General features: G+C 42.9%; 1 protein-coding gene across 5 annotated transcripts in view; it reads right to left on the reverse strand.

Annotated features, from left to right (window-relative positions):
• The window catches only part of HOOK1 (hook microtubule tethering protein 1), a 57,668-nt gene extending 32,170 nt beyond the window's left edge, over positions 1-25,498 (reverse strand). For 2 of the 5 annotated variants that reach the window (XM_073357522.2, XM_073357526.2), the window contains exons 1-6: positions 25,332-25,498; positions 8,078-8,163; positions 5,109-5,181; positions 4,668-4,718; positions 1,586-1,718; positions 18-85 (exon numbers count right to left, since the gene is read on the reverse strand). In XM_073357522.2, the coding sequence (XP_073213623.2) occupies positions 18-85; positions 1,586-1,718; positions 4,668-4,718; positions 5,109-5,181; positions 8,078-8,163; positions 25,332-25,382 (462 nt within the window). In that variant the 5' untranslated portion in view covers positions 25,383-25,498. Of the gene's footprint in view, positions 1-17; positions 86-1,585; positions 1,719-4,236; positions 4,542-4,667; positions 4,719-5,108; positions 5,182-8,077; positions 8,164-9,416; positions 9,491-25,331 lie in introns of those variants that run through there. The other 3 variants (XM_073357524.2, XM_073357523.2, XM_073357525.2) reach the window with 3 other exon arrangements.
• Between the last annotated feature and the right edge of the window lie 1,683 nt (positions 25,499-27,181).

A 27,181-nucleotide genomic window follows, 5' to 3' on the forward strand; every position in this document is an offset into this window, starting at 1 on the left:
CATGAATTATTACTTACCTCTTGAATAGCAGCCATAACAACATGTTGAACAGACTCTTCTAGGGTCATTATATTTTGTATATGTTCTGTAATGGCGAAAAAGTATTTGCAATAATTTACTTATGACAACATTTACCATAAAATGGCTTGAAGTGGCATATGTTCTGCCCTTTCCACAAAGCAGACATCAATGTAACAAAGAACATGATAATTCTATGACAAATCATTTCCAAAAAAGTTATTGCTCTTATTAAGAATAGTTTCAGTGATGCTGACATATTAGTAAATATGGAGTGAGGCCCTATATACATAGGCCCAATTCTCCCATACGTTTACTCACATAATTTCAATGGGTTGTATCATACGGAAGTTTGCAAGATTAGATTAAGGACAAAGTTTTCCTTCCGAGGTAGACACATAGCCAAGAGAAAATTTGGCCCTTTGAACATACTAGGACTAGAATATTACTGCAAAATGTTTTTGACTGCTAACTAAGAAAAAAGAAGACTGACCGACCAGATCTAAAGCTTTACAATACAACTTTTTCCACAAAGGCACCTGTTGTTTTATAGCACAGATAGCTTATGTTATGCATTGCAAAAGCTGTAGTTTCTATTTACACCATTTCACAACACAAAATTAAACTACTATTTAAGACAGAAGGGCTTCATTTAAACTCACAGGAGACCAAAATTCAAACTAAGGCTTTTCATTCCAGCATGAAAGTTGTAAATTTTACAACACATGACATATTAGAACAATTTAACACCTTATTTACTATGAGTACTTCTAAAATTTACAGTATGTACAGAGGAGTGAAAAGCCTTTAAATATCTACATTTCCAAAGTTTTGCCAGTTTACATTTGACCCTACTGTGTCAGCTTTATTTGGTTTGTTTGAGTTTTCAAATTTTTTGGTGGAGAAACACTTGTCACTGAGATAGCACACGAACCGTGGTAGATGAAATGTCATCACTAAATGTTTTAATTCTCAATGCAAGATGATACCACTTTGCTAAATAATCACTGATGCAAAAGAGACTTTCAATAAAAAAAAGTCATTTAATTAATGATCAAAGCGTTTTCCTGCACTGTAATGGGTGCTTATGTGGGCATTAACAACCAAAAAGCAATCATCTTAGACCTTTACAGATAAATAAGAGATACATTTTAAAACCAATAGTTTAAGTTATTCATTTGTAAATTTTATGCTTGGGCACATATTTTGTTATCAATCCAGGATTTTATAAAGTATAAGTAATAAATGTAAAAGTCACTTTCCAGTTCACTTTTAACAAAAAATATTTGACGCCAAGCTAAGAACCTGAATGCAGACACTTTCTAAAGTTATTATTAGTTTTCACAAACTCCAATTTCAAAGAGTTTATGATAATAATATTGTATAACACATTAGCAGAAAGAGGCTAAAACCTACTGTTTGATTCAGGAACAGAAAGTATTTTTTAAATGTGACATCAATTCCATCTTATTCTGTATGTGTGCTACTATTTGCTATTTCCTACAGTAAGGGTTGCCTCAGGAGGTTGTTCCTAGGTATAGTTTCAACAGGTGAAAACAGCATGTACCTTGTTTCTTTTCACAGTTGACTGCACAACCTAAAATAAGCTGCAGTAACCTGCCCAGCTCTGTAGGATCTGAATGTTCAGATATCTGATTTAAGTCAGGAACAAGTTCTTCTGAAATCTGCTGGCCTAAAAACTGCAAAATATAAAAGATAAGTTTGGCATTTCAATTATATGCATGATGAAGATTTAGCATCCATATACATATTAATCTATCATGCAAAAAAAGATCTGGCCTGGGAAACACAGTCTGGACAAAAAAACTGGAAATATTACTGGAGGTAAATATGATCTTTGGAGACAGAGGAGGAAAGACCCTAGACACCACTTTGAGTTACTATACACAGAAGAACTACTTAGTCTGTCACCCAGCCTTTTGCTAATGGTAACATACTCAGATAGCAATACTGAATTAAGGAAATAAGACTATGAAGAAAAATAGTAAGAAATTTGATAAGGCCTAGAAAAACAAAACAGCTGGAGGGATGTATAGCTTTAAAGCAGTATCTCCAGGAAAACCCCCTAAAAAAAAAAAAAACCACGCACCCAAAACACATATACACCACCCATGAAAATGTGCCATACTATATGTTAATACAAAAAGGCCTACATTACACCTAGATTCTACGGTGATGAGTTCCTTAAAATGGATATGCAATAGCAATGCACTAACTGCACAAAATTCAGGGGTTTTATACCTGCTCAGCCCCCTGCACATAAGTATTATATGATCACTAGTTACATGTTCCTGGAACAGGTGAGCAGTAATACAAAATACTGTTTCTACATTTTACATCAATGGTCTCCAACCTTTTTACACCCAAGATCACTTTTTGAATTTAAGGTCAACCCACGATCTACCCTGCCCGCTCCCTGAGGCCCCGTCCCTTCCCCAAAGTCCCATCCCACTCACTCCATTCCACCCCGCCCTCCCCCTCATTCGCTCTCCCACAGCTTCACTCGCTTTCACCAGGCTGGGGCAGGGGGTTGGGGTTCGGAAAGGGATGAGGGCTCTGGGCTGGGGCCGAGAGTTTCACAATGTGGGAGGGGGCTCTAGGCTGAGCCTGGGGCAGAGGGTTGGGATGCAGGAGGGGGTGAGGAGTGCAAGCTCTGGGAGGGAGTTTGGGTGCAGGAGGGGGCTCCAGACTGGGGCAGAGTGTTGGGGTGTAGGAGGGGATTCGGGGTGCTGGCTCTGGGAGGTGGGTCAGGGCTGGGATGCAGGAAGGGGTGGAGGTGCTCATCCTGGGAGGAGGGTCAGGGCTGGGGCTTAGGGTGCAGGAGGGGGTTCAGGGTGCAAGAAGGGACTCGGGGTGCTGGCTCCAGGAGGGGGCTCAGGGCTGGGGTGCAACCTCCCGTGGGGCAGCACTTATCTCCAATGGCTCCCGGTCAGTGGCGCAGCATGGCTGCCACTAAGGCAGGCTCTCTGCCTACCTTGGCCCCATGCCACTCCTGGAAAGGGCCAATGCAGCCCCTGGGGGCAGGGAGCATGTGGCTGTGTGTGATGCCCCCTCTGCAGGCACCGCCCCCACAGCTCCCCATTCCCAGCCAAAGGGAGCTGTGGGGACAGTGCTTACAGGCAGGAGCAGCGTGTGGCGGGAGACCCCTGACCCCCCACCCCCAGGCTGCGCTGGCCGCTTCCAGGAGCGGCGTGGGGCCGGGGCAGCAGGGAGCCTATCTTGGCAGCAGCCCAGCTGCACACTGGAGATTGTGATCGACTGGGAGATCCTCCAGGATAGACCAGTCGATCACGATCGACTGGTTGGTGATAGCTGTATTAGATAAACACAATTGACAATCTTAGTGGGAGAGAAGGACATAAAAAAGTTGTTTGTTTTCATTATTATATTGTGTTTGTCAAATGGAAGCTGGTTATCTTGCACATAATCACAGAATGAAATATCTTTTTGTTTAAAAAAAAAGCGTTCAAGCAGGCAGAATTAGGGTTATTGTGGGAATCTTAACTTTAAACTGCCTCACTTTATAGCAATTCAAGGCTCAAGGTTGGGTGGTGTATTAACAGTTGTCATTTAGTATCCTTTTCTTAACAATCTAACAGAAAAAGTACTGTGATCAAATTATTATTTTGTCAAAACCTGAATGTGCATTTATTTAAGTGTCTGATCAATTTATTCAAGTTTTTTTTTCGCCCCCTCCCTGCAAGTTTTCCAGAACAATTTGCGTTGAGTCTTAGAACAGAGATTTGAAATTTTAGCCCAAGAGATTGCTTTGGAAAGTGACAATAAGGAGCTTTGAATAGAAGTGACTATCTCTCAGTCACGAGTAAAGCAAAATTATCCAATGAGTAAGTGGATTCTGGCAAAAATAAATACTGATTTTGAAAGCGTACTGTGGAGAAAAGTAACTAAGTGAATAAATATCAAATAAGATTATCCTTGCTTCTTTCAAAAAAAAAAAACCACGCAAAATATTAAAAGCTTTCAGGCTACCCATGAAGCTAAGAGAATCAGTTTTTTCTATTTGCAGAACCTAAGAGCAGCAGCACAAATTGTTTCACAGGATGTTCTCTCCCCTCCTGGGATTTCTCATCCAAATAGTTATAAGGCCTAGCTCTAGTTAGCTTTTAAAGCCAAATAAGGTCGCATACTTTTCCACAAAAGGATGCTTTTATAAATATGCAATATCAAAAGCCTCACTTTCTTCTTATATGGCAGCAAGCATGTTTCTGCAGGATGTGCAATCATTAATGTCGTAGTAAAGAGGCAGAACCAGGTTGTAGAGAATTTCATTTGCAGCTGGCTGAACATGTCTGCTGCTAAAAACATAATGGACTAGACAGTGTAAATTCACAGTGTTGAGTTCTACAGAGTTTCTATTACTTGGTCAAGTCATAGCATGCTTGAGAAATACCCATCACTCCACCCAAACAAGTTTTACACGCGGCCTCAGTATTTCTATATTGAGAGAATTTTCATTTATACCACGCGATAAACATACATTTCACAAAAAGAGTATCATTATAGGAACAGGTAAGTATTATTCTAGAGTCAGGATTAACTTTAGCAAAAAAGACCAATCCTTATGTGTTATATGAACAAAAACAACAAAACTGCTGCTTTTTCCATACCTCATGATAGTAGTCCATAATTCCTTGCAGAACCTTTTTCAGATTACTGGCCTAACAGTGTATAAAAGATAACATTGGTTATATGCTACTATTAAGAATAGATACTTTTCTCTGATAAAAAACAAAAGTATAATCTGACTGCATTTTATTTTTCATTTAAAAAAAATGTACACTGTAGTTTTATGACAAAAATATTTAATGAGGCTGGGACAAAATTAAGATGAGAAAGGAACTGCATGTGAAGCATAGATCATAGTAAAATATGTTCAAGTCGGTTACATATAATTTGAATATATGTGTTAATTATTGCTCTTTTTGACACACACACACACACACACACACACACGCACCCAACACTACAACATAGTAATATTAGATAAACTCAGGAAAAATCATCCTAAGCAACTGCAAATAGCTTTTGCCAACTTTCATTTTTGGTACCTTTATTCTCCAATTGTCACCAACATCTTCTTTAATACGGCTTAGCCATGATTCATCAAACCAGGCAACATCTCTAGAATAAAAATAAAATGTATTTACTAAACATTAAAATGGCATAATTCAAATAAGACATCAGACCTCCAGCATTAGTTTTATATTAGAAAATTCACTACAGTATCTGAAGAGGTACATTCTTGGAAATTTTCTGTCCTGGAGAGTGAATTCTACTGAACAAGACATGGAAGCTAGGTATCAGAGAATCACAGAATATCAGGGTTGGAAGGGACCTCAGGAGGTCATCTAGTCCAACCCTCTGCTCAAAGCAGGACCAATCCCCAACTAAATCATCCCAGCCAGGGCTTTGTCAAGCCTGACCTTAAAAATTTCGAAGGAAGGAGATTCCTTAGAAGACACTCCACTCTGCAGGGCAGAAGAAATTTTGAGGCTTCAAGAATATAGTGAATTAAAACACAAATATCTAAAATATTTCTTTACTGTGCCTAGTTTTTGTGCTTTGTAACATCAGACAAAAAAAATCATGTTTCTGTTTAGAATAAACAATTTAAAAAAAATCTGAACTGACAAAAGCCAGCTAGAGCAATTACAGTTAGAGTAAACATATTTAAACACTTATCCTATAGCAGTTTAATTAGTCAATGGAATTAGGAAAGAAAAAGTTATTTGTTCTAGATTGTCATTTTACATAACTTTTTCTATTTCTTTTCAGAGCCACTAATATAAAGTTGTCCCACTGAATGGATCTTGCTCTCATTAAGAGACTTTGAGAGACTTTAAAGGCCAGTCCATATGCATGCTATTACTTTACCAATGGAACCATTTAACAATATTGGAATAAGTTATTAAACAATCAATTTGTAAGCACTTGGAGAATAACAGTGTTATAAGGAAAGGAGTACTTGTGGCACCTTAGAGACTAACCAATTTATTTGAGCATGAGCTAATTGGTTAGTCTCTAAGGTGCCACAAGTACTCCTTTTCTTTTTGCGAATACAGACTAACACGGCTGTTCCTCTGAAAAGTGTTATAAGGAATAGCCAGCATGGGTTTGTCAAAAACAAATCATGCCAAACCAACTGAATTTCTTTCTTTGACAGGGTCACTGGCCTACCATGCTGGGGGAAACAGTATACATGACGCATCTTGATTTTAGTAAGGCTCTTGTCACAGTCCCACAAGATGTTCTCATAAGCAAACTAGGGAAATGTGGTTGAGAAGAAACTACTATAAAGTGGGTGAAGAACTGGCTGAGACACCGTACTCAAAGAGCAGTTATCAATGGTTCGTTGTCAAACTGTGAGGATGTAGTTACAGCAGGAAGACGCTAACTAATCTCTGCTGATTGTGGTAGGTGCAGTTTGTTAACCCAGCCAAGATACAGAAGTGGGTGCTGTCCCTTTGGTCAGAGGATCCAGGCTAACCAGTCCTCGGGGAGCAACCCTAAGAGCAGTCAAACCGAAGGAGTAATTTTGGGCTTAAAGTTGTGTAACTTCACTTTGAATCATTTTGTTAAAGCCAAACCCTAAGCAGGTGGTTATCTTTGCCCTTATATAACATGTGTGTAGTGTGTTTTGGAGCAAGTTGGGAAAGACACCTGCTTACACTTATCAACTTGCTAATCACCAAAACTGTGTTTTTAAACAGTATATGGCTCCGCATTAAACCGTTCTTTTCGTATCTGAGCCAGCAGTAAAGTCACAATGCTGAGTTGAGGCATAACATTATTTCAGGGACAGTATGATATTATGATCTTGTGTCTGAGCTGACTGCAGTTTCAAACAGTGTGCATGCCACCAAAGTGACATGTCCACTAGTGTTTGACTCCACTCCGCCATTCTAATCCCAATTCACTGTTGTAATCTTAGCAGAAGGACAGAAAAATATTTTCAATATCCCTCCCATTTTTAAATAGGGGTTTTCCCATGACCGCTTCAGTACTTGAACTATAAAAGCTCCCAATTACCCATAAAACATAAGGGTCAAGGAGTTAGGCAAACCCAATAGCAGTACTACACAAAGACATGTAGGCTGAATTTCCAGTTCCTCTCTCTAAAAAGAAAGTAGAGCAAGGACTCAAGCACTGATATCCATGAAAATGGTGTCAAGAGAAATTAATTATGATCTTGTACTCCTTGCACATTCTGACCTGCATCTAGTTCCATGAGTACTGCTATTGGGAATTTAGGGATAGTTTGTCCCAATTAATTAACTGAGAAAACAAAAACAATTCATGAAGACACAAACAGAAAAGAGAACAGAGATGATCCTAATGTTTGTATTCCATATCATTTTTTCCACCATGAACAAGACACAAAGATTCAATGTATGCTCCCAAAACCTTTTCCCATTAGACTATTCTGTAATAAGAGAGACAAGGTGGGTGAGTTAATATCTTTTATTGGACCAACTTCTGTTGGTGAAAGAGACAAGCTTTCAAACTCCTGAAGAAGAGCTCTTTGGAGCTCAAAAGCTTCTCTATTTCACCAACAGAAATTGGGCCAATAAAAGATATTAACTCACCCATCTTGTCTCTCTCATATCCTGAGACCAACACAACTACAACAATACTGCAAACATATTCTGTAACAAATCAATTTTCCATCGCAAACTAGTTCTGAACAATCTATGGGACAGAAGGGAAAATCTGTGCTTCAGCTATGCTTATACTAAAAAAACCAAACTAAAAGCTCAGAGGAGAAGAGGGTGGAGAAATTACTCCAAACCATCCACTCTATCATGTTGTTGATATTCAGTCAGTATCAACCCCACTGTGACACCATAAAGGCATCTTTTTCGCTCAGTTACAACACCCATATCATACAAGTTGAGATATGTAACATTTTCTAGGAAGATATACTTTGTTATTCTGAATATCTCGTACTATGGTAAAAGAGTAAATAAGATCATAGAGTAATTTGATATATACTTTTTGAACTTAACTGTCAACTTACATTTGATGAAGTACCTGTGCCATTGCAACACCATTTGTCAAGTCTTGAACATCTTTGCAGGGTCCAGAGGCATTAAACGTCTGCAACTAAAGAAAGGCAAATAATATGTTTCCAGTTCAACATAGAAAGAGACAGGAAATTAGATACACTTCTCTATTTTTCCCTAGTATGAACCTTTAGTAAGATGCCTCTTTATTTTAAGTTGTCTGGAACATGAAAATCCCTTCCACAAACTAAATGTGTAAACTAAGCCAATAAACTATTTCTGCTCAATACTTTGACAGAAAAGCAATTACCAATATTGGTTTAAAATATTCAAATATGCTGACCTAGTGTTTTTTCATAGTAGTGGTATTCCTATCTGTCATTGTAAACTAAGCTTGGCTGTAGACGATGGATCGTGTGGTGTGGTCAGGGTGAAAGCTGGAGGCATGTAGGTAGGAATAGCGGTCAGTAGGTTTCCGGTATAGGGTGGTGTTTATGTGACCATTGTTTATTAGCACTGTAGTGTCCAGGAAGTGGATCTCTTGTGTGGACTGGACCAGGCTGAGGTTGATGGTGGGATGGAAGTTGTTGAAATCATGGTGGAATTCCTCAAGGGAATCATGGTGGAATTCCATCTTTTCCATGGGTCCAGATGATGAAGATGTCATCAATATAGCGCAAGTAGAGTAGGGGCTTTAGGGGACGAGAGCTGAGGAAGCGTTGTTCTAAATCAGCCATAAAAATGTTGGCATACTGTGGGGCCATGCGGGTACCCATAGCAGTGCCGCTGATCTGAAGGTATACATTGTCCCCAAATGTAAAATAGTTATGACCACACCACACGATCCATCGTCTACAGCCAAGCTCTGTGATACAACCGCATTTGCTCCAACCCCTCAGACAGAGACAAACACCTACAAGATCTCTGTCAAGCTTTCTTACAACTACAATACCCACATGCGGAAGTGAAGAAACAGATTGATAGAGCCAGAAGAGTTCCCAGAAGTTACCTACTACAGGACAGGCCTAACAAAGAAAATAACAGAACGCCACTAGCCGTCACCTTCAGCCCCCAACTAAAACCCCTCCAACGCATTATTAAGGATCTACAACCTATCCTAAAGGATGACCCAACACTCTCACAAATCTTGGGAGACAGGACAGTCCTTGCCTACAGACAGCCCCGCAACCTGAAGCAAATACTCACCAACAACCACATACCACACAACAGAACCTCTAACCCAGGAACTTATCCTTGCAACAAAGCCCGTTGCCAACTGTGCCCACATATCTATTCAGGGGACACCATCACAGGGCCTAATAACATCAGCCACACTATCAGAGGCTTGTTCACCTGCACATCCACCAATGTGATCTATGCCATCATGTGCCAGCAATGCCCCTCTGCCATTTACACTGGTCAAACTGGACAGTCTCTACGTAAAAGAATAAATGGACACAAATCAGATGTCAAGAATTATAACATTCATAAACCAGTCGGAGAACACTTCAATCTCTCTGGTCACGCAATCACAGAAATGAAGGTCGCTATCTTAAAACAAAAACCTTCAAATCCAGACTCCAGCGAGAAACTGCTGAATTGGAATTCATTTGCAAATTGGATACTATTAATTTAGGCTTAAACAGAGACTGGAAGTGGCTAAGTCATTATGCAAGGTAGCCTATTTCCCCTTGTTTTTTCCTACCCCCCCCCCCAGACGTTCTGGTTAAACTTGGATTTAAATTTGGAGAGTGGTCAGTTTGGATGAGCTATTGCCGGCAGAGGGGGGTGGGTGGGTGGGTGTGTGTGTGTGTGTGTGTGTCAGAAAAAAAAAGGGGGGGGGGGTGAGAAAGCCTGGATTTGTGCTGGACATGGCCCACCTTGATTACCATGCACATTGTAGGGAGAGTGGTCACTTTGGATGAGCTATTACCAGCAGGAGAGTGAGTTTGTGTGTGTGTTTTTTGGAGGGGGGTGAGAGAACCTGGATTTGTGCAGGAAATGGCCCAACTTGATTATCATGCACATTGTGTAGAGAGTTGTCACTTTGGATGGGCTATTACCAGCAGGAGAGTGAGTTTGTGTGTGGGGGGGTGGAGGGTGAGAAAACCTGGATTTGTGCTGGAAATGGCCCAACTTGATGATCACTTTAGATAAGCTATTACCAGCAGGACAGTGGGGTGGGAGGAGGTATTGTTTCATGTTCTCTATGTGTATATGAAGTTTGCTGCAGTTTCCACGGTATGCATCCGATGAAGTGAGTTGTAGCTCACGAATAAATTGGTTAGTCTCTAAGGTGCCACAAGTACTCCTTTTCTCTTTACAGGTGAGAAGTTTTTTTTTTCCTGGCCAGGAGGGATTTTAAAGGGGTTTACCCTTCCCTTTATATTTATGACACACACACACAGTGACAATCCCTGCCCCTAAGAGTTTATATCTAAGGGTTCAATAGTTGCTAAATCATGAGCCCAGTGCAAGGGACAGTGTTCTGTTATGCTCCACCAGGAGTAGCACAAAACATAAGAACATAAAAACGGCCGTACTGGGTCAGACCAAAAGTCCATCTAGCCCCATATCCTGTCTTCTGACAGTGGCCAATGCCAGGGGCTTTCAGAGGGAATGAACAGAACAGGTAATCACCAAGTGATCCATCCCGTTGCCCATTCCTAGCTTCTGGCAAGCAGAGGCTAGGGACACCATCCCTGCCCAGTCTGGCTAATAGCCACTGATGGACCTACCCTCCAAGAACTTATCTAGTTCTTTTTTGAACCTTGTTATAGTCTTCGCCTTCACAACATCCTCTGGCAAAGAATTCCACAAGTTAACTGTACTGTGTGAAGAAAAACTTCCTTTTGTTTGTTTGAAACCTGCTGCCTATTAATTTCATTTGGTGACCTCTAGTTCTTATTCCTGATCTACTTTCTCCACACCAGTCATGATTTTATAGACCTCTATCATTTCCCCCCTTACTCATCGTTTTTCCAAGCTGAAAAGTCCCAGTTTTATTAATCTCTTCTCATATGGAAGCTGCTCCATGCCCCTAATAATTTGTTGCCCTTTTCTGTAACTTTTCTAATTCCAATATATGTTTTTTTGGGACAGGGCAACCAGATCTGTACACAGTATTCAAGATGCGCGCATACCACGGATTTATATGGAGGCAATATGATATTTTCTATCTATCCCTTTCTTCATGATTCCCAACATTCTGTTCACTTTTTTAACTGCCACTGCATATTGAGTGGATGTTTTCAGAGAACTATCCACAATGACTCCAAGATCTCTTTCTTGAGTGGTAATAGCTAATTTAGATCCCATCATTTTATACGTATAGTTGGGATTATGTTTTCCAATATAATATGTTTTGCCTATATTAACACTGAATTTCATCTGCCATTTTGTTGCCCAGTCATCCAGTTTTGTGAGGTCCCTTTGTAACTCTTGGTAGTCTGCTTCGGAATTAACTGTCTTGAGCAATTTTGTATCATCTGCAAATTTTGCCACCTCACTGTTTACCCCTTTTTCCAGATAATTTATGAATATGTTGAATAGGACTGGTCTCCGTACAAATCCCTGGGGGACACCACTATTTACCCCTCTCAAATCTGAAAACTGTCCATTTATTCCTACCCTTTGTTTCCTATATTTTAACCAGTTGCTGATCCATGAAACTACCTTCCCTCTTATCCCATGACAACTTACTTTGCTTAAGAGCCTTTAGTGAGGGACCTTGTCAAAGGCTTTCTGAAAATCTATGTACACTTTATACACTGCATTACCGTTGTCCACATGCTTGTTGGCCCTTTCAAAGAATTCTAGTCAATTAATGGGGCATGATTTCCCTTTACAAAAACCATGTTGACTCTTTCCCAACAAATCGTGTTCATCTATGTGTCTGATAATTCTGTTCTTTACTACAGTTTCAACCAATTTGCCTGGTACTGAAGTTAGGCTTACTGGCCTGTAATTGCCGGGATCGCCTCTGGGGCCTTTTAAAAAAAAATCCTAGAAGTCACATGCATACCTCCAACACTGACAGTGCTTCAATAGACATTTTTACATGCACAGTCTGGGATACACTGTGTCAAGTGTCTGATCATCTGCTTTGTGGATTCCTGTTATTGCTACAGATTCGCAGACAACACTTCTGCTCCATGCTCTGACTGGCCTCTAGTTAATTTCTGAGTACAGTTTTAACGTGTTGACTTCAATTTATAAAGCCGTGAAATATGTAGAGTCCTGGTTACCTTGGAGACCTCTCTACAAACGATAAAGCTGTTTCAGGAAAGGATTATCAATGGTGGAATTTTGCTTCTCCCATCCATTCGCCAAAGCTTGGATTTGCCGGCCTTTGGATAATATTGATTCATTCATCTATTCTCCCATAATTTGGGTATGATTATTTAGGCAGGGGTGGTGGGAGACCCTGTTTCAAGCTGTGGAAGCTTGAGATGACTGTTATGCATTATGTTTTATAAAGATTGTCCATGGGCCCAGAACATAAGATGTTGCGTTTAAGTTGAAATAAGCAGGCAGAAAATGGCTCAAGCAAAAAGAGAACATAATTGGAGTGTTTTATATTAAGATGTGGTTCTTACCCTACATTACAATAGGTAGGTAAAGACACAGTCAGTAGTCCCTGGTAGCATAAAAAGTAAGTTAGAGAAAACAGCCCTAGAACAGCTGTGGACTAGTCTCAACTTGTAACAGAGCAGCCCTCAACACACAGCAGCCCCATGTAAGGATGGGCTTAGAAGCCTAAGAGTCACGCTCGAGCAAATCTGAATTCAAACTTCCAGTGACATTATACTGGGAGAACATAATTTTCAGTTTATGGGCATTCATACCTAAAGATTGCTATGCACATCAATGTGCCATACCACTTTACTTCTATAAACATTTTCAACCCTTGTTTAAGTAAGTAAACAAGGTCTTAATGAACCTTCTGACATGTAGTGCTACTTTATAAATGCTGGTATCTCCTGGAATAGAAGCTGCTAATTAGGATTAAAAGGAAAGAAGCACTTGCTAAAAAGAACTTGCTCTCTGTTCTCCTTTGTTGTACAGGGTCACTTTTTGATAGCTGTGAGCAACATAGGCAACCAAGATAATCGGTTTATGTTCTTATGAGGCTATGCTCACTTTTGCCTGAGAGTTTTTTTTGTGTGCTTGCTAAGTATATCTTTGCCATTTAATTTGCTTCTAGGTATGCTAATATACATTTAGTTTGGTTTAAGAGCAGCCTAGTGAGGAGCCTACTTCTGTTAGTCTTTAAGGTGCCACCAGACTCCTCCTCATTTTTGTGGATACAGACTAAGCCCTGGTCTACACTAGGACTTTAGGTCGAATTTAGCAGCGTTAAATCGATGTAAACCTGCACCCGTCCACATGATGAAGCCCTTTATTTCGACTTAAAGGGCTCTTAAAATCGATTTCCTTACTCCACCCCTGACAAGTGGATTAGCGCTTAAATCGGCCTTGCCGGCTCGAATTTGGGGTACTGTGGACACAATTCGACAGTATTGGCCTCCGGGAGCTATCCCAGAGTGCTCCATTGTGACCGCTCTGGACAGCGGTCTCAACTCAGATACACTGGCCAGGTAGACAGGAAAAGAACTGCGAACTTTTGAATCTCATTTCCTGTTTGGCCAGCGTGGCAAGCTGCAGGTGACCATGCAGAGCTCATCAGCAGAGGTGACCATGATGGAGTCCCAGAATCGCAAAAGAGCTCCAGCATGGACTGAATGGGAGGTACGGGATCTGATCGCTGTATGGGGAGAGGAATCCGTGCTATCAGAACTCTGTTCCAGTTTTCGAAATGCCAAAACCTTTGTCAAAATCTCCCAGGGCATGAAGGACAGAGGCCATAACAGGGATCCGAAGCAGTGCCGCGTGAAACTTAAGGAGCTGAGGCAAGCCTACCAGAAAACCAGAGGGGTGAATGGCCGCTCCGGGTCAGAGCCCCAAACATGCCACTTCTATGATGAGCTGCATGCCATTTTAGGGGGTTCAGCCACCACTACCCCAGCCGTGTTGTTTGACTCCTTCAATGGAGATGGAGGCGACACGGAAGCAGGTTTTGGGGACGAAGAAGATGATGATGAGGAGGAGGTTGTAGATAGCTCACAGCAAGCAAGCGGAGAAACCGGTTTTCCCGACAGCTAGGAACTGTTTCTCACCCTGGACCTGGAGCTAGTATCCCCCGAACCCACCCAAGGCTGCCTCCTGGACCCAGCAGGCGGAGAAGGGACCTCCGGTGAGTGTACCTTTTAAAATACTATACATGGTTTAAAAACAAGCATGTGAAAGGATTAATTTGCCCTGGCATTCGCAGCTCTCCTGGATGTACTCCCAAAGCCTTTGCAAAAGGTTTCTGGGGAGGGCAGCCTTATTGCGTCCTTCATGGTAGGACACTTTACCACTCCAGGCCAGTAACACGTACTTGGGAATCATTGTACAACAAAGCATTGCAGTGTATGTTTGCTGGTGCTCAAACAACATCCGTTCTTTATCTCTCTGTGTTATCCTCAGGAGAGTGAGATATCATTCATGGTCTCCTGGTTGAAATAGGGTGCTTTTCTTCAGGGGACATTCAGAGGAGCCCGTTCCTGCTGAGCTGTTTGCCTGTGACTGAACAGAAATGTTCCCCGCTGTTAGCCACGGGGAGGGGGAAGGGTTGAGGGGGTAGCCACGCGGTGGGGGGAGGCAAAATGTGACCTTGTAATGAAAGCACATGTGCTATGTATGTAATGTTAACAGCAAGGTTTACCCTGAAAGACTGTAGCCACTGTTTTATAAAATGTGTCTTTTTAAATACCGCTGTCCCTTTTTTTTTCCTCCACCAGCTGCATGTGTTTCAATGATCACAGGATCTTCTCCTGCCCAGAGGCTAGTGAAGATTAGAAAGAAAAAAAACGCACTCGTGATGAAATGTTCTCTGAGCTCATGCTGTCCTCCCACACTGACAGAGCACAGACAAATGCGTGGAGGCAAATAATGTCAGAGTGCAGGAAAGCACAAAATGACCGGGAGGAGAGGTGGCGGGCTGAAGACAGGGCTGAAGCTCAAATGTGGCGGCAGCGTGATGAGAGGAGGCAGGATTCAATGCTGAGGCTGCTGGAGGACCAAACCAGTATGCTCCAGTGTATGGTTGAGCTGCAGCAAAGGCAGCTGGAGCACAGACTGCCACTACAGCCCCTGTGTAACCAACCGCCCTCCTCTCCAAGTTCCATAGCCTCCACACCCAGATGCCCAAGAACCGGCCAACCAGCCACTCCGCCACAGAGAATTGCCCCCCCCCAAAAAAAGAAGGCTGGCATTCAATAAATTTTAAAGTTGTAAACTTTTAAAGTGCTGTGTGGCATTTTCCTTCCCTCCTCCACCACCCCTCCTGGGCTACCTTGGTAGTCGTCCCCCTATTTGTGTGATGAATGAATAAAGAATGCATGAATGTGAAGCAACAATGACTTTATTGCCTCTGCAAGCAATGATTAAAGGGAGGAGGGGAGGGTGGTTAGCTTGCAGGGAAGTAGAGTGAACCAAGGGGCGGGGGGTTTCATCAAGGAGAAACAAACAGAACTTTCACACCGTAGCCTGGCCCATCATGAAACTGGTTTTCAAAGCTTCTCTGATACGTACCGCGCCCTCCTGTGCTCTTCTAACCGCCCTGGTGTCTGGCTGCTCATAACCAACAGCCAGGCGATTTGCCTCAACCTCCCACCCTGCCATAAACGTCTCCCCCTTACTCTCACAGATATTGTGGAGCACACAGCAAGCAGTAATAACAGTGGGAATATTGGTTTCGCTGAGGTCTAAGCGAGTCAGTAAACTGCGCCAGCGCGCCTTTAAACGTCCAAATGCACATTCTACCACCATTCTGCACTTGCTCAGCCTGTAGTTGAACAGCTCCTGACTACTGTCCAGGCTGCCTGTGTACGGCTTCATGAGCCATGGCATTAAGGGGTAGGCTGGGTCCCCAAGGATACATATAGGCATTTCAACATCCCCAACAGTTATTTTCTGGTCTGGGAATAAAGTCCCTTCCTGCAGCTTTTGAAACAGACCAGAGTTCCTGAAGATGCGAGAGTCATGTACCTTTCCCGGCCATCCCACGTTGATGTTGGTGAAACGTCCCTTGTGATCCACCAGAGCTTGCAGCACTACTGAAAAGTACCTCTTGCGGTTTATGCCAGCTTGGTGCTCCGGTGCCAAGATAGGGATATGGGTTCCATCTATGGCCCCACCACAGTTAGGGAATCCCATTGCAGCAAAGCCATCCACTATGACCTGCACATTTCCCAGGGTCACTACCCTTGATATCAGCAGATCTTTGATTGCATGGGCTACTTGCATCACAGCAGCCCCAACAGTAGATTTGCCCACTCCAAATTGATTCCCAACTGACCGGTAGCTGTCTGGCGTTGCAAGCTTCCACAGGGCTATCGCCACTCACTTCTCAACTGTGTGGGCTGCTCTCATCTTGGTATTCATGCGCCTCAGGGCAGGGGAAAGCAAGTCACAAAGTTCCATGAAAGTGCCCTTACGCATGTGAAAGTTTCGCAGCCACTGGGAATTGTCCCAGACCTGCAACACTATGCGGTCCCACCAGTCTGTGCTTGTTTCCCAAGCCGAGAATCGGCATTCCACAGCATGAACCTGCCCCATTAGCACCATGATGCATGCATTGGCAGGGCCCATGCTTTCAGAGAAATCTGTGTCCATGTCCTGATCACTCACATGACCGCGCTGACGTCACCTCCTCGCCCGGTATCGCTCTGCCAGGTTCTGGTGCTGCATATACTGCTGGATAATGCGTGTGGTGTTTAATGTGCTCCTAATTGCCAAAGTGAGCTGAGCGGCCTCCATGCTTGCCTTGGTATGGCGTCCGCACAGAAAAAAGGCGCGGAATGATTGTCTGCCGTTGCTCTGACGGAGGGAGGGGCGACTGACGACATGGCTTACAGGGTTGGCTTCAGGGAGCTAAAATCAACAAACAGGGTGGCTTTACATCAAAGAGTATTTCAGGCAGGACTTCACGGAGGGTTCCAATAAGAAATGGTGCACCTAAGTTATTGTTCTTATTGGAACAAGGAGGTTAGCCTGGCCTCTGATTGATACATGGCTAGATTTACCTCGCTGCACCTTCTCTGTGAGTGACTGCAGTGTGACCTAGAGGAATGAGTCCCCTAGACAGGGGAGGGGGGGAAGCAAATGAATACAAAACAAATCTGGTCTATTTCTTGTTTTGATCCACTCCATCTATCTTTTACATCTTTGGCTGGCAGCAGACGGTGCAGAAGGACTGCATGCCATCCACATCTCATGGCTGCCCGGCAGAAGATGATGCAGTAGGACTGCTAGCAATCCGTATTGCCTGCCTGCTCACCATAAGATGGTTCAATAGGACTGACTGCAGGACTAAAGAGAATGACCTGGTCAAGTCACTCCAAATTTAGTCCCTGCGCCCATGTCTGCCCAGGCGCTCCTGGCCGACGTGGCCAGGAGCACCTCGGACATGACTATGACGGCTACCAGTCTTATTGTACCGTCTGCTGCCACAAGGCAAGGGGTTGATGCTGCTGTGTAGCAATGCAGTACCACGTCTGTCAGCACCCAGGAGACATAGGGTGACGGTTACCTGAGCAGGCTCCATGCTTGCCGTGCTATGGCGTCTGCACAGGTAACTCAGGAAAAAAGACACAAAACGATTGTCTGCCCTTGCTTTCACCGAGGGAGGGAGGGAAGGGGGGCCTAACGATATGTACCCAGAACCACCCGCGACAATGTTTTAGCCCCATCAGGCATTGGGATCTCAACCCAGAATTCCAATGGGCAGCGGAAACTGCGGGAACTGTGGGATAGCTACCCACAGTGCAACACTCCGGAAGTCTATGCTTGCCTCGGTACTGTGGAAGCACTCCGCCGAGTTAATGCACTTAGAGCATTTTCTGTGGGGACACACACACTCGGATATATAAAACCGATTTCTAAAAAACCGACTTCTATAAATTCGACCTAATTCCGTAGTATTTAGGGTACCCTAAGACGGCTACCCCTCTGATACTTGGTACTCCCGCAGTGTGTTTTTAAACTCATCATTGCTGGTAATGGCAATATGAAAGTAAATAGCAAGGTTTTGTTTTTTTAATATTATACAGGTCTGAGTAATTTTCCAAGATTTACAGGCTGATTTTGGACCTCTGAAGACAATGGAGGTTTGCAACTGACTTCAGTGGAAGCAGGATCCATTACTTGCAGTAGAATCATTTATAGAAAAATGACAGGAACTTTGCTAAACTGACACTGAAGAGAAATATATCCTGGGAAAATTCTATCCCCCACCCCATAGCCTACAGAAGTCAAAGGCACTGCAAAGGACCAGGGGGATGATTCTCCTAGTGCAGTGTAGGGCTGCCACAAGCACTGCAGTCCATAGGCAATCTCTGATAGGCTCCTGCAAGTTAGAGCATGCAGGAACAGCTCTCACTTGTGCTGGGGCCCATTTTAGCACCCAGTACAGCCCAGAATCCAACTTAAATCACCTTTGCTCCCTGCTCCATTGGGTGGGGCAAAAACTTTCTGACGTAGAAGCACAACTATTAGGCTGATGCATTGCCTATGCTTTGAAGGATGTATTACACATCTTACGACATAATTCTTAATGTGATTTCTCCTAAGAAGTTGCATGTTCCATCATCAAATAGCTATACATTTTTAAGTAGGACCATACTTATATCTAGTTATCAGATAGGTTTCTAGTTTTCTGTGCTTGGATGAAGGGGGGAAAAAAACGAATTTCCACCTAAGGATCCAATCTGGAGGCTCTCCAGCTGCTACCACAGCTAAATTAGTTATGAGGACAGGTTCTACAGGTTTAGCCTCCAAAGAGATTTTGAATAGAAATGTTTACAGATTTTTTTTACAAGTGGGAGGAAAGAAAAGATTAGGACTAAGAAAATGCCCCAAACTAACATTATGCAGCCACTCACAGAGAGGAAGTCAACACTAAGAATGTTTACCAGTGCCAAATGGCTGAAACTATAAGTACAGAATATCTTAAATAAGGATTTCTTCCCCAGAGGCAGCGATTCAACATTCTATAATGCAGAATCTCTCTGCATCTTCCCCTGGGTTTGTGGGTGATCAAATAAGATTTTAAGACTGCAACTTCCATATATTCTAAATAAATCTCGACAATAACTTAAAAACCGCCCAGGTAGATGGCTTGAATATGGTGATCAATCTCATCTGCCGGAGTTATTCCTGACCTGCAATACCATCTGCTAGAACTTGAGAGGATGAAATAGCTCCTCTAGATATCCAAGACTTTTCTCCTCCTTTGCTTATAAAAAGGTAGTAGAAGCACTCAAAGGCTTGGCTAAGAGCTATTTCCTTAGGTACTTACTGTCTCAAGCACATAAACTTTGGAATCACAGGAGTTAAGTTTTATATGTTTTGCGTGAAAACGCAGTCTAAAAGACATAAGAAGTGTACATACTGAACAGAGGGAGAAAAAAAAGTTTCCTGTCAACATAACTAAGAAAGTAGGTTACTGGCATGATCCTGAGCACTTGACTTCAGTGTGAGGTAAACCACACTCATGCTTAACTTTAGGCACATGAGCAGACTCACTGAGACAATGGAACTACACGTGTGCCTGAAGTTAAGTATGTGTCTTTGCAGGACTGAGGCATAAGTAATGCTTGGACATCATAAAGGCAAGTCAGTGCACTGCATGTATGTATTTGTCATGTTACTAAAAAAAAAAAGAAATTCTGTTCTGTTATTCTGGTGTAAATCTAAAGTAACTATGTAAAAGCATAATTTGGCCACATGCCTCCTCTGATATAAAGCACAATGCTAAAGGAAATTCAAGAGAAGCAATTACTTTAGCATGTTAAGAAACTATCTAGATACTATTGTTCCAGGCACTTAAATATCTAAGACACTGTGACACAGGTGTCTATGACACAAGTCTTCTCTAAAGATAGCTTCCCCCTGACTGTTGCTGCAGGTATTATTTCCATTCTTAACTCAGTGGAAAGCATTGTGGTTTCCCTAATATGAAGGGAATAAAGGCTCTCTTTCTGGGGACACAATTCAGAAAATCTAAGTTTGAGGACTAGTGTGGAAGTAATAATGTTAGATCAACAGAAGTTCAGTTTCTCCTGGGCACTTATAAAAATATGTTTCTTAATCTGACTAAGCTAACTTTTTTATATTTGAAAATACAGTATTCCATGAGACAGCAGACTGAAGAACATACTAATTCTGTGATGACTTTGAAATATTAAACAGGTATCCAATATGTACAAATATTAGTTAACACTTGTAATTCACATTTTCCCCTCCCCCAATGGAGGATATGTATTTATGCTACAGTGATTGCATCAGTAAAAATGCATAACCAAAAGGAAGATGATGAATAAGGTGAACATCCCTCTGCAATACTAATGATAATACAAACCACTTGAGCTTCTCTTTCATGATTACCTAGAATAATTGAAACCACTTAATATTATAGATAATTATAGCTCACAGTCTCTATTAACTATTCTTTCAAATACAAAGCATCTTCCCCCCACCCCACTGTTATTTTGGAAGTGAATTCTATATTAGATATAGTTATAGAAAATTAAAGTTGCATAGACTGTAGCAGCATATGGTTATTAATACCGTTAAGCATTCACTAACTTACGTGTTACATCAGTGAAAGACCAGAAAACCAGAACACACACCACCACACATATGGCAATACGTACACCCTGTAATAGCAACACACAAACAATCTGAATGTACAGGGCCTGATTCTCATTTTCACTACGGCCCCTTTACATTGCTCTAACAGTTTAAAGGGAACTTTATGTGGAAATAAATTATAATTACACTCACTTTATGGTCCCTTTCCATGATTAGAGCTGTATAAACAGCTGAGGTATAAATGAGAGTTAGGCCCATAATGTCTAAAGCTGTCCTAATAAAAATAAGTTAGACACACCCATTTCAGCACTAAGAAAAAATTCTGGATTCTTATCTATGCTACAGCGAGCCTTCGGATTGGCTATTTTTATTTGTATATTAATGGAAAAAACTAAAAAAAACCCTGAAACAATGCTAAGATGAAGGAAAGGCAGACTGAAAAGAGATACAGAATTTAATTTTTGTACATGTTGAACATGTAACACTATGCATGTGCTAGCAGAAAAAAATGAAGTTATTTTTAAACTATTATTGAGAATCTGAATTCCATGACCCTGTAATCAAAACATACCCATATATTTACAAATACTTTACTCCATATATGCATGCACATGGTTTGAATTTGTTGGAAGAGTAAGAAATGGAGTTCCACTTCCTATAAGTCCTGCTAAACCATCTCTATCTTGGTTATTTTTTTATCCCTGCATTTCTAAATTACTTCTAAAGAGTGATTAATTCCCCTCCCCCATTCCCATGTGGCACCCACCAACTGGCTAGTATTTCCAAAGAAACATTCTGGACCAGATAGCCCTGGTATAACTAACACTGGCTTTACATAATTCCTACTGCAAGTCTCTCAATATTTGGTACAATACAGTTCCACCAAAATCTTTTGACAAAGCCACTTTGAACCTGCAAGTCCTCAACTAGGGAGACAAGAAATCAGCCAAAATATGAGCAGAACTGAAGGAGAATGTTCAATTTTGATTAATCAAATTATTTGTTGCACATGAAGCCCTGCAAATTTTGAAGAGCTTGAGAACCACTGTACTAAATGTTTTAAGATCTTACATTTTTGCTTTTGTCAATTTAAGTCTGCACTTTAAGTGTTAACTGGGTGTAAGTTTCCTTTCATTGTTTTTGTTAATAATCTAACAGGCTTCCAAACCGAAGCTAATGCTGAAAAGATAATGATCAGATGCAAAGGATATTGGTATCTGAGAATGGTCAAACCTGCCCACTGCTCCAAAACCATTGTTATTGCAACAATAACTTGTTCGTTACAAGAAACGTCACTTGATTCTTATGCAAATTATAACATAATAGCAATTTTTCTACTTATAAAAAATTTCACTTCCAGTTAATTTGCTTCCTGATCCAGGAACAAGCGGAAGAAGCCATGGGGTGGGGGGAGAGTGGTAGATGTAGTATATCTTGATTTTTGTAAGGCTCCTTATACCGTCTCCTGTGACTTTCTCATAAACAAATTAAGGAAATACAACCCAGATGGAGCAACTATAAGGTGAGCACATAACAGGTTGGAAAACTGGTAGTTCTCAGTCAAGCTGGAAGGGCATATCGCATGGGGTTCTGCAGGGATCTGTTCTGGGTCTGGTTCTGTTCAATAACTTCATCAAAGATTTAGATAATGGTATAGAGAGTACACATATAAAGTTTGCAGATGATACCAAGGTGGGAGGGGTTGCAAGTACTTTAGAGGGTAGGATTAAAATTCAAAATAACCTGGACAAACTGGAGAAGTGGTATGAAGTAAACAGGATGATATTCAACAAAGACAAATGCAAAGTACTACACCTAGGAAGGAACAGTCAGTTGCACACATACAAAATGGGAAAAGACTGCCTAGGAAGGAGTACTGCAGAAAGTGATCTTGGGGCCACAGTGGATCACAAGCTAAAATATGAGTCAACAGTGTAACACTGTTGCAAAAAAAGCAAACATAATTTCGGGATGTATTAGCAGGAGTGTTGTAAGCAAGACACGAGATGTAATTTTTCCGCTCTACTCCATGGTGATTAGGCCTCAACTGCAGTATTCTGTCCAATTCTGGGTGCCACATTTCAGGAAAGATGTGGACAAATCGGAGAAAGTCCAGAGAAGAGCAACAAAAATGATTAAAGGTCTAGAAAACATAACCTATGAGGGAAGACTGAAAAAACTGGGTTTGTTTAGTCTGGAGAAGAGAAGACTGAGAGGGGACATGATAACAGTTTTCAAGTACATAAAAGGTTGTTACAAGGAGAGGGAGGAAAAAAATGTTCTCCTTAACCTCTGAGGATAGGACAAGAAGCAATGGCTTAAATTGCAGCAAGGGCAGTTTAGACTGGACATGAGGAAAAACTTCCTGTCATGGTAGTTAAGCACTGGAATAAATTGCCTTGGGAGGTTGTGGAATCTCCATCATTGAAGATTTTTAAGAGCAGGTTAGACGAACACCTGTCAGGGATGGTCTAGATAATACTTAGTTCTTCCATGAGTGCACAGGATTGGAGTAGATGACCTCTCAAGGTCCCTACCAGTCCTACAAGTTTATGATTCTAAGATTTCCCTTCCCAATCTCTTACAGCCTTGGTTATTAGGTCAGAGATGTAAGCATAAGCAGTATTTTCCCTTTGCATATTAAAAGGGCACAAAAGCACTCCTGTTAACTATGACAGGTTTTAGAGTAGCAGCCGTGTTAGTCTGTATTCACAAAAAGAAAAGGAGTAGAGTACTTGTGGCACCTTAGAGACTAACCAATTTATTTGAGCATAAGCTTTCGTAAGCTGATGCATAATTCAGTGGTCTGCAGCCTTCTACCATAATCGAGAAGCTGGTAAAAGAACATATCAAGTCCGATTCCTATTTCTTTCCACTTAATAGTTAGAAAAAATTAAAATTCTCTCTCTCTCACACACACACATTATAAAATATAAATTACTATTTTTTAAAAATTAACATTACTCTGCACAAGTATTATTTCAAGACAGTAGCCAAAGAGGTTTTTTGTGTTGTTTGTTTTTTAATGTCACACACAAAACCACTAGCATTTTAGACAAGATTGTTGCAGATCTCTGGTAACTTAAATGATGGGGCAGATTTGACAGTCACATTCAGCTGTGGAGAGAAACTTTAAAAGAGAGGATTCAGAGTAGCAGCCGTGATAGTCTGTAGTCGCAAAAAAAAAAAAAAAAAAAAAGAGTACTTGTGGCACCTTAGAGACTAACCAATTTATTTGAAGTGAGCTGTAGCTCACGAAAGCTTATGCTCAAATAAATTGGTTAGTCTCTAAGGTGCCACAAGTACTCTTTTTTTTTTTTTTTATAAAGACAGCAGTAGACTAAAAGGAGAGAAGGATAATTAATTTTAAACAGTCTCTCTCCTCCTCTGGGGTGTAAATTGTTTGTAAATGTCTCTTAAACATATAATCTCCATTTTTTAAACATAAAACTTCCTCCTGTGGGACTTTATTTTAGAAGCAGCGATAGCTATAAATGTTTAATCAAAGCACAGAACTGCACAGCCTATCATCAGAGGGCGAGGGATTGCATTAAAGGGAACCTGAGAATGAAGGTGTCATTCTTGTGACAGAGACACACGGAGCAGGTCAGCCTCTTCAATCACACTCTCATAAGCCGGACTGTGATCTGCTGTTGTAAGAGGTGGAAAGGAAACCGCAAAAGAAAAAGCAACAAGATTCTGGATACCACAGATCAAGAGAGTCTGGAGTTAAAACCAAACCTCAAAACAGGTTAAAGCATGAGAGAAGAGTTTAATGCTTCCAGAATGCTGGTAAAGGACAATCCTACTCTTTGTGGATTTAAAATTGCAGTGTGAAACTAACCCAATATTGAGTGATGATGGCAACACTAAGCAGGTAGGGGAGTTTTGCTTCAGATCTAAAGACTGGCCACTTAGTCAAAGCACCTAAACCTCTTTGGTCTACAAGAGAGCCTGGAAACTGCCTAAGAACTAGCTCTGTCCTGGTATTCCCAGCTTCTGTCACATTACAAAACGCACACCATCATAAGCAAGAACTCAACCAGTTGTTTATGTGGGCGGCCTGGATGCACTATACAGGGTGTGTAAGCTATGTAAGCTGAGAGGATATTACACAGGGCGTGAGGGGAAGGGGGCACTGCATAGAAGGGAGAGATCTAATAAAAGGAGCATTTTAAAAGGACACCCTCCTGCAAACCCCCTGAGGAGAGGAAAGGGGACAAGACCCACCCGTGACAGATACAAGCCACGCTGCTAAGGTAGCGAACGCCACAGCGACGGGCAGGGAATTCTAGCGGGCGGGGGGCGTTATACAAGATATGAGCCCACGGGCGAGGGGCAATGATACAGCGCGGGGATCGCGGCCCAGGGCCACTAAATGGGAGGCGGTGTTAACCGGGCGTGGGGATGAATACCCGGGGCAGGTGCACAGGCTGGTGACGGTACCAAGGGGCAGGTTATGCGGGGCGGAGGATACGGGCATCGCTTATGCAGGGCAGCTTGCTGACAGGCCAGAGCCCCCCGCCCGCCCCAAGAGGGGTCAGGCCGCCCGGCCCCATGCTTACTCACCCACAGCATGAGGCTGTCGCAGAGCAGCTGCTCGCTGGGCTTCGCCTCCATGGCGGCGGCGGCGGCAGCCTCCTCCTCTCAGCGCTGGCTGGCTAGCTCCTCTCTCAGGAGCGCTGCGTAACCAACTCAATGCACTAACCTCACTTACGCCTAACACAATGCGCAGCTTACGTGACAACCCCTCCTCCCCCCGCGCTACAGCGCCACGGTCACCCAGCCACACCCGCCCACTGCCCCGGCCTTGACTGACATGGGAGCCCTCCAATCACTAGAAGGGAAGGCGGGGCTAGTGCCAAGAGCCTCGCCCACCACGCGTTTGCACCAATCAGGGAACCCAGAGGCGGGGAGGGTTCGGCCGGGGAGCGAGCGCCGATCGGGGCCGCGCAAGGGAAGCCGGGAGCGGTGCGGGTTGGGGCTCTCAGAGCTGGCCAGCGGCCAGTCCAAGCGGGAGGTTCTGCTTCACCTGGAACAACCACCGCGTCGGACAGCCCCAGCGCGCGCACCACCCCGCCCCCCTCCTGCGGCTCAGCCCTCCTCAGTCGCTGCCGCCACCACCAGAGCCCCGCAGCCCATTCCCCTGCCTCTCCGTCTCCGTCTCCCCAGCCGCCGTCCAGCCCCTCGGCCACTGTCACAGCCACCAGCCACCCACCACCATCAGCCCCTCCTACTGGCCGCCATCACCACCACAGCCCCACCGTCCTGGCCCCCAACCCACCAGACGCCACTGCACCTCCAGCTAGGGTGACCCGCTGTCCCGATTTTTGCCTCTTTTTCTTATATAGGCTCCTATTACTTCCCACCACCACCACCACCCTGTCCTGATTTTTCACACTTGCTGTCTGGTCACCCTGCCTCCAACCAGTCGCCGCCACCACCCTGTGCACACAGGCCCCTCCACCTCGTCACCCACACCACGCCCACTGCCGCCTCATCCACATGCCCTCAGCCGACGCGACTTCGCCCTCCCGTCTCCACCCACGCGGCCGCTGCCCCCGCACAACCTCCCAGCGCCTCAGACACCGCTTTACGCTGAAAACTGGTTCCCAGCATTAACGATAGTAATAATTGTGACAGCCTGGCCCAGTACCACTCTGTATGGTCTGTTGCGGGTGGAACCAGGTGTTTGGTCCCCCATGCTGCCAAGTCAACTTGATCTGTATATAGGCCCGTCACTATTTCTAGTTCTAGACTTCAGACATCTTCTTTGATGCTCTTTTGCTGAGATGTGTGGTGCTGCCACCCAGCCACTCTAGATCCCACAATCGGGGTCTGTAAGATCTGCGCAGGCCCTCTTCCCCTCCAGTTTCTTCTACGTGCTTCCCCAGAGCTCCATCTAGGCTGTGGGCACTCTGGGATTCTAGTTGAACCCCTCTGATGGCAATGTGGTAGGAAAGAAAGGAGCACAAGCTTAGCAAAGAAATATCTTAACCAGCAAAACTTTATTCTGAAAGCACTTAAAAGATCCAGGTCTTTGAAAACAAAAGTCCTAACGTGCACTGTTCCTAAGTCCCCAGTGTAGAAAAACCACTGTTTCTTGGGGGCCAGAAGTTAAGAAACATAATTGATGGCCCCAGATCACAGTCTTGGTGGCTTCTCAGTGATAGTCTTTCAATAAGGTGTCAAGCACCTTTCCTGGGCAGGGCAGCTGTCTGGAATACATAATAGGCTGCTGTCTGGCAAGTTTGGATATGTGGTTAGCCCAAAATACAAAGTGGAGTTCATAATTTGATACAGAGATATCTCACTTTGTCTCAACCATAAATAATAATAATTAGCATTTATCTGGAGCTTTTCCTCTGTAGATCTTCATGAACTTTACAAAGACACTAAAAATAATTGTCTTAATAAAG

Source organism: Lepidochelys kempii, chromosome 8 (genome assembly GCF_965140285.1).
Source record: "Lepidochelys kempii isolate rLepKem1 chromosome 8, rLepKem1.hap1, whole genome shotgun sequence".
In the NCBI taxonomy this organism is placed as follows: Eukaryota; Metazoa; Chordata; order Testudines; family Cheloniidae; genus Lepidochelys; species Lepidochelys kempii.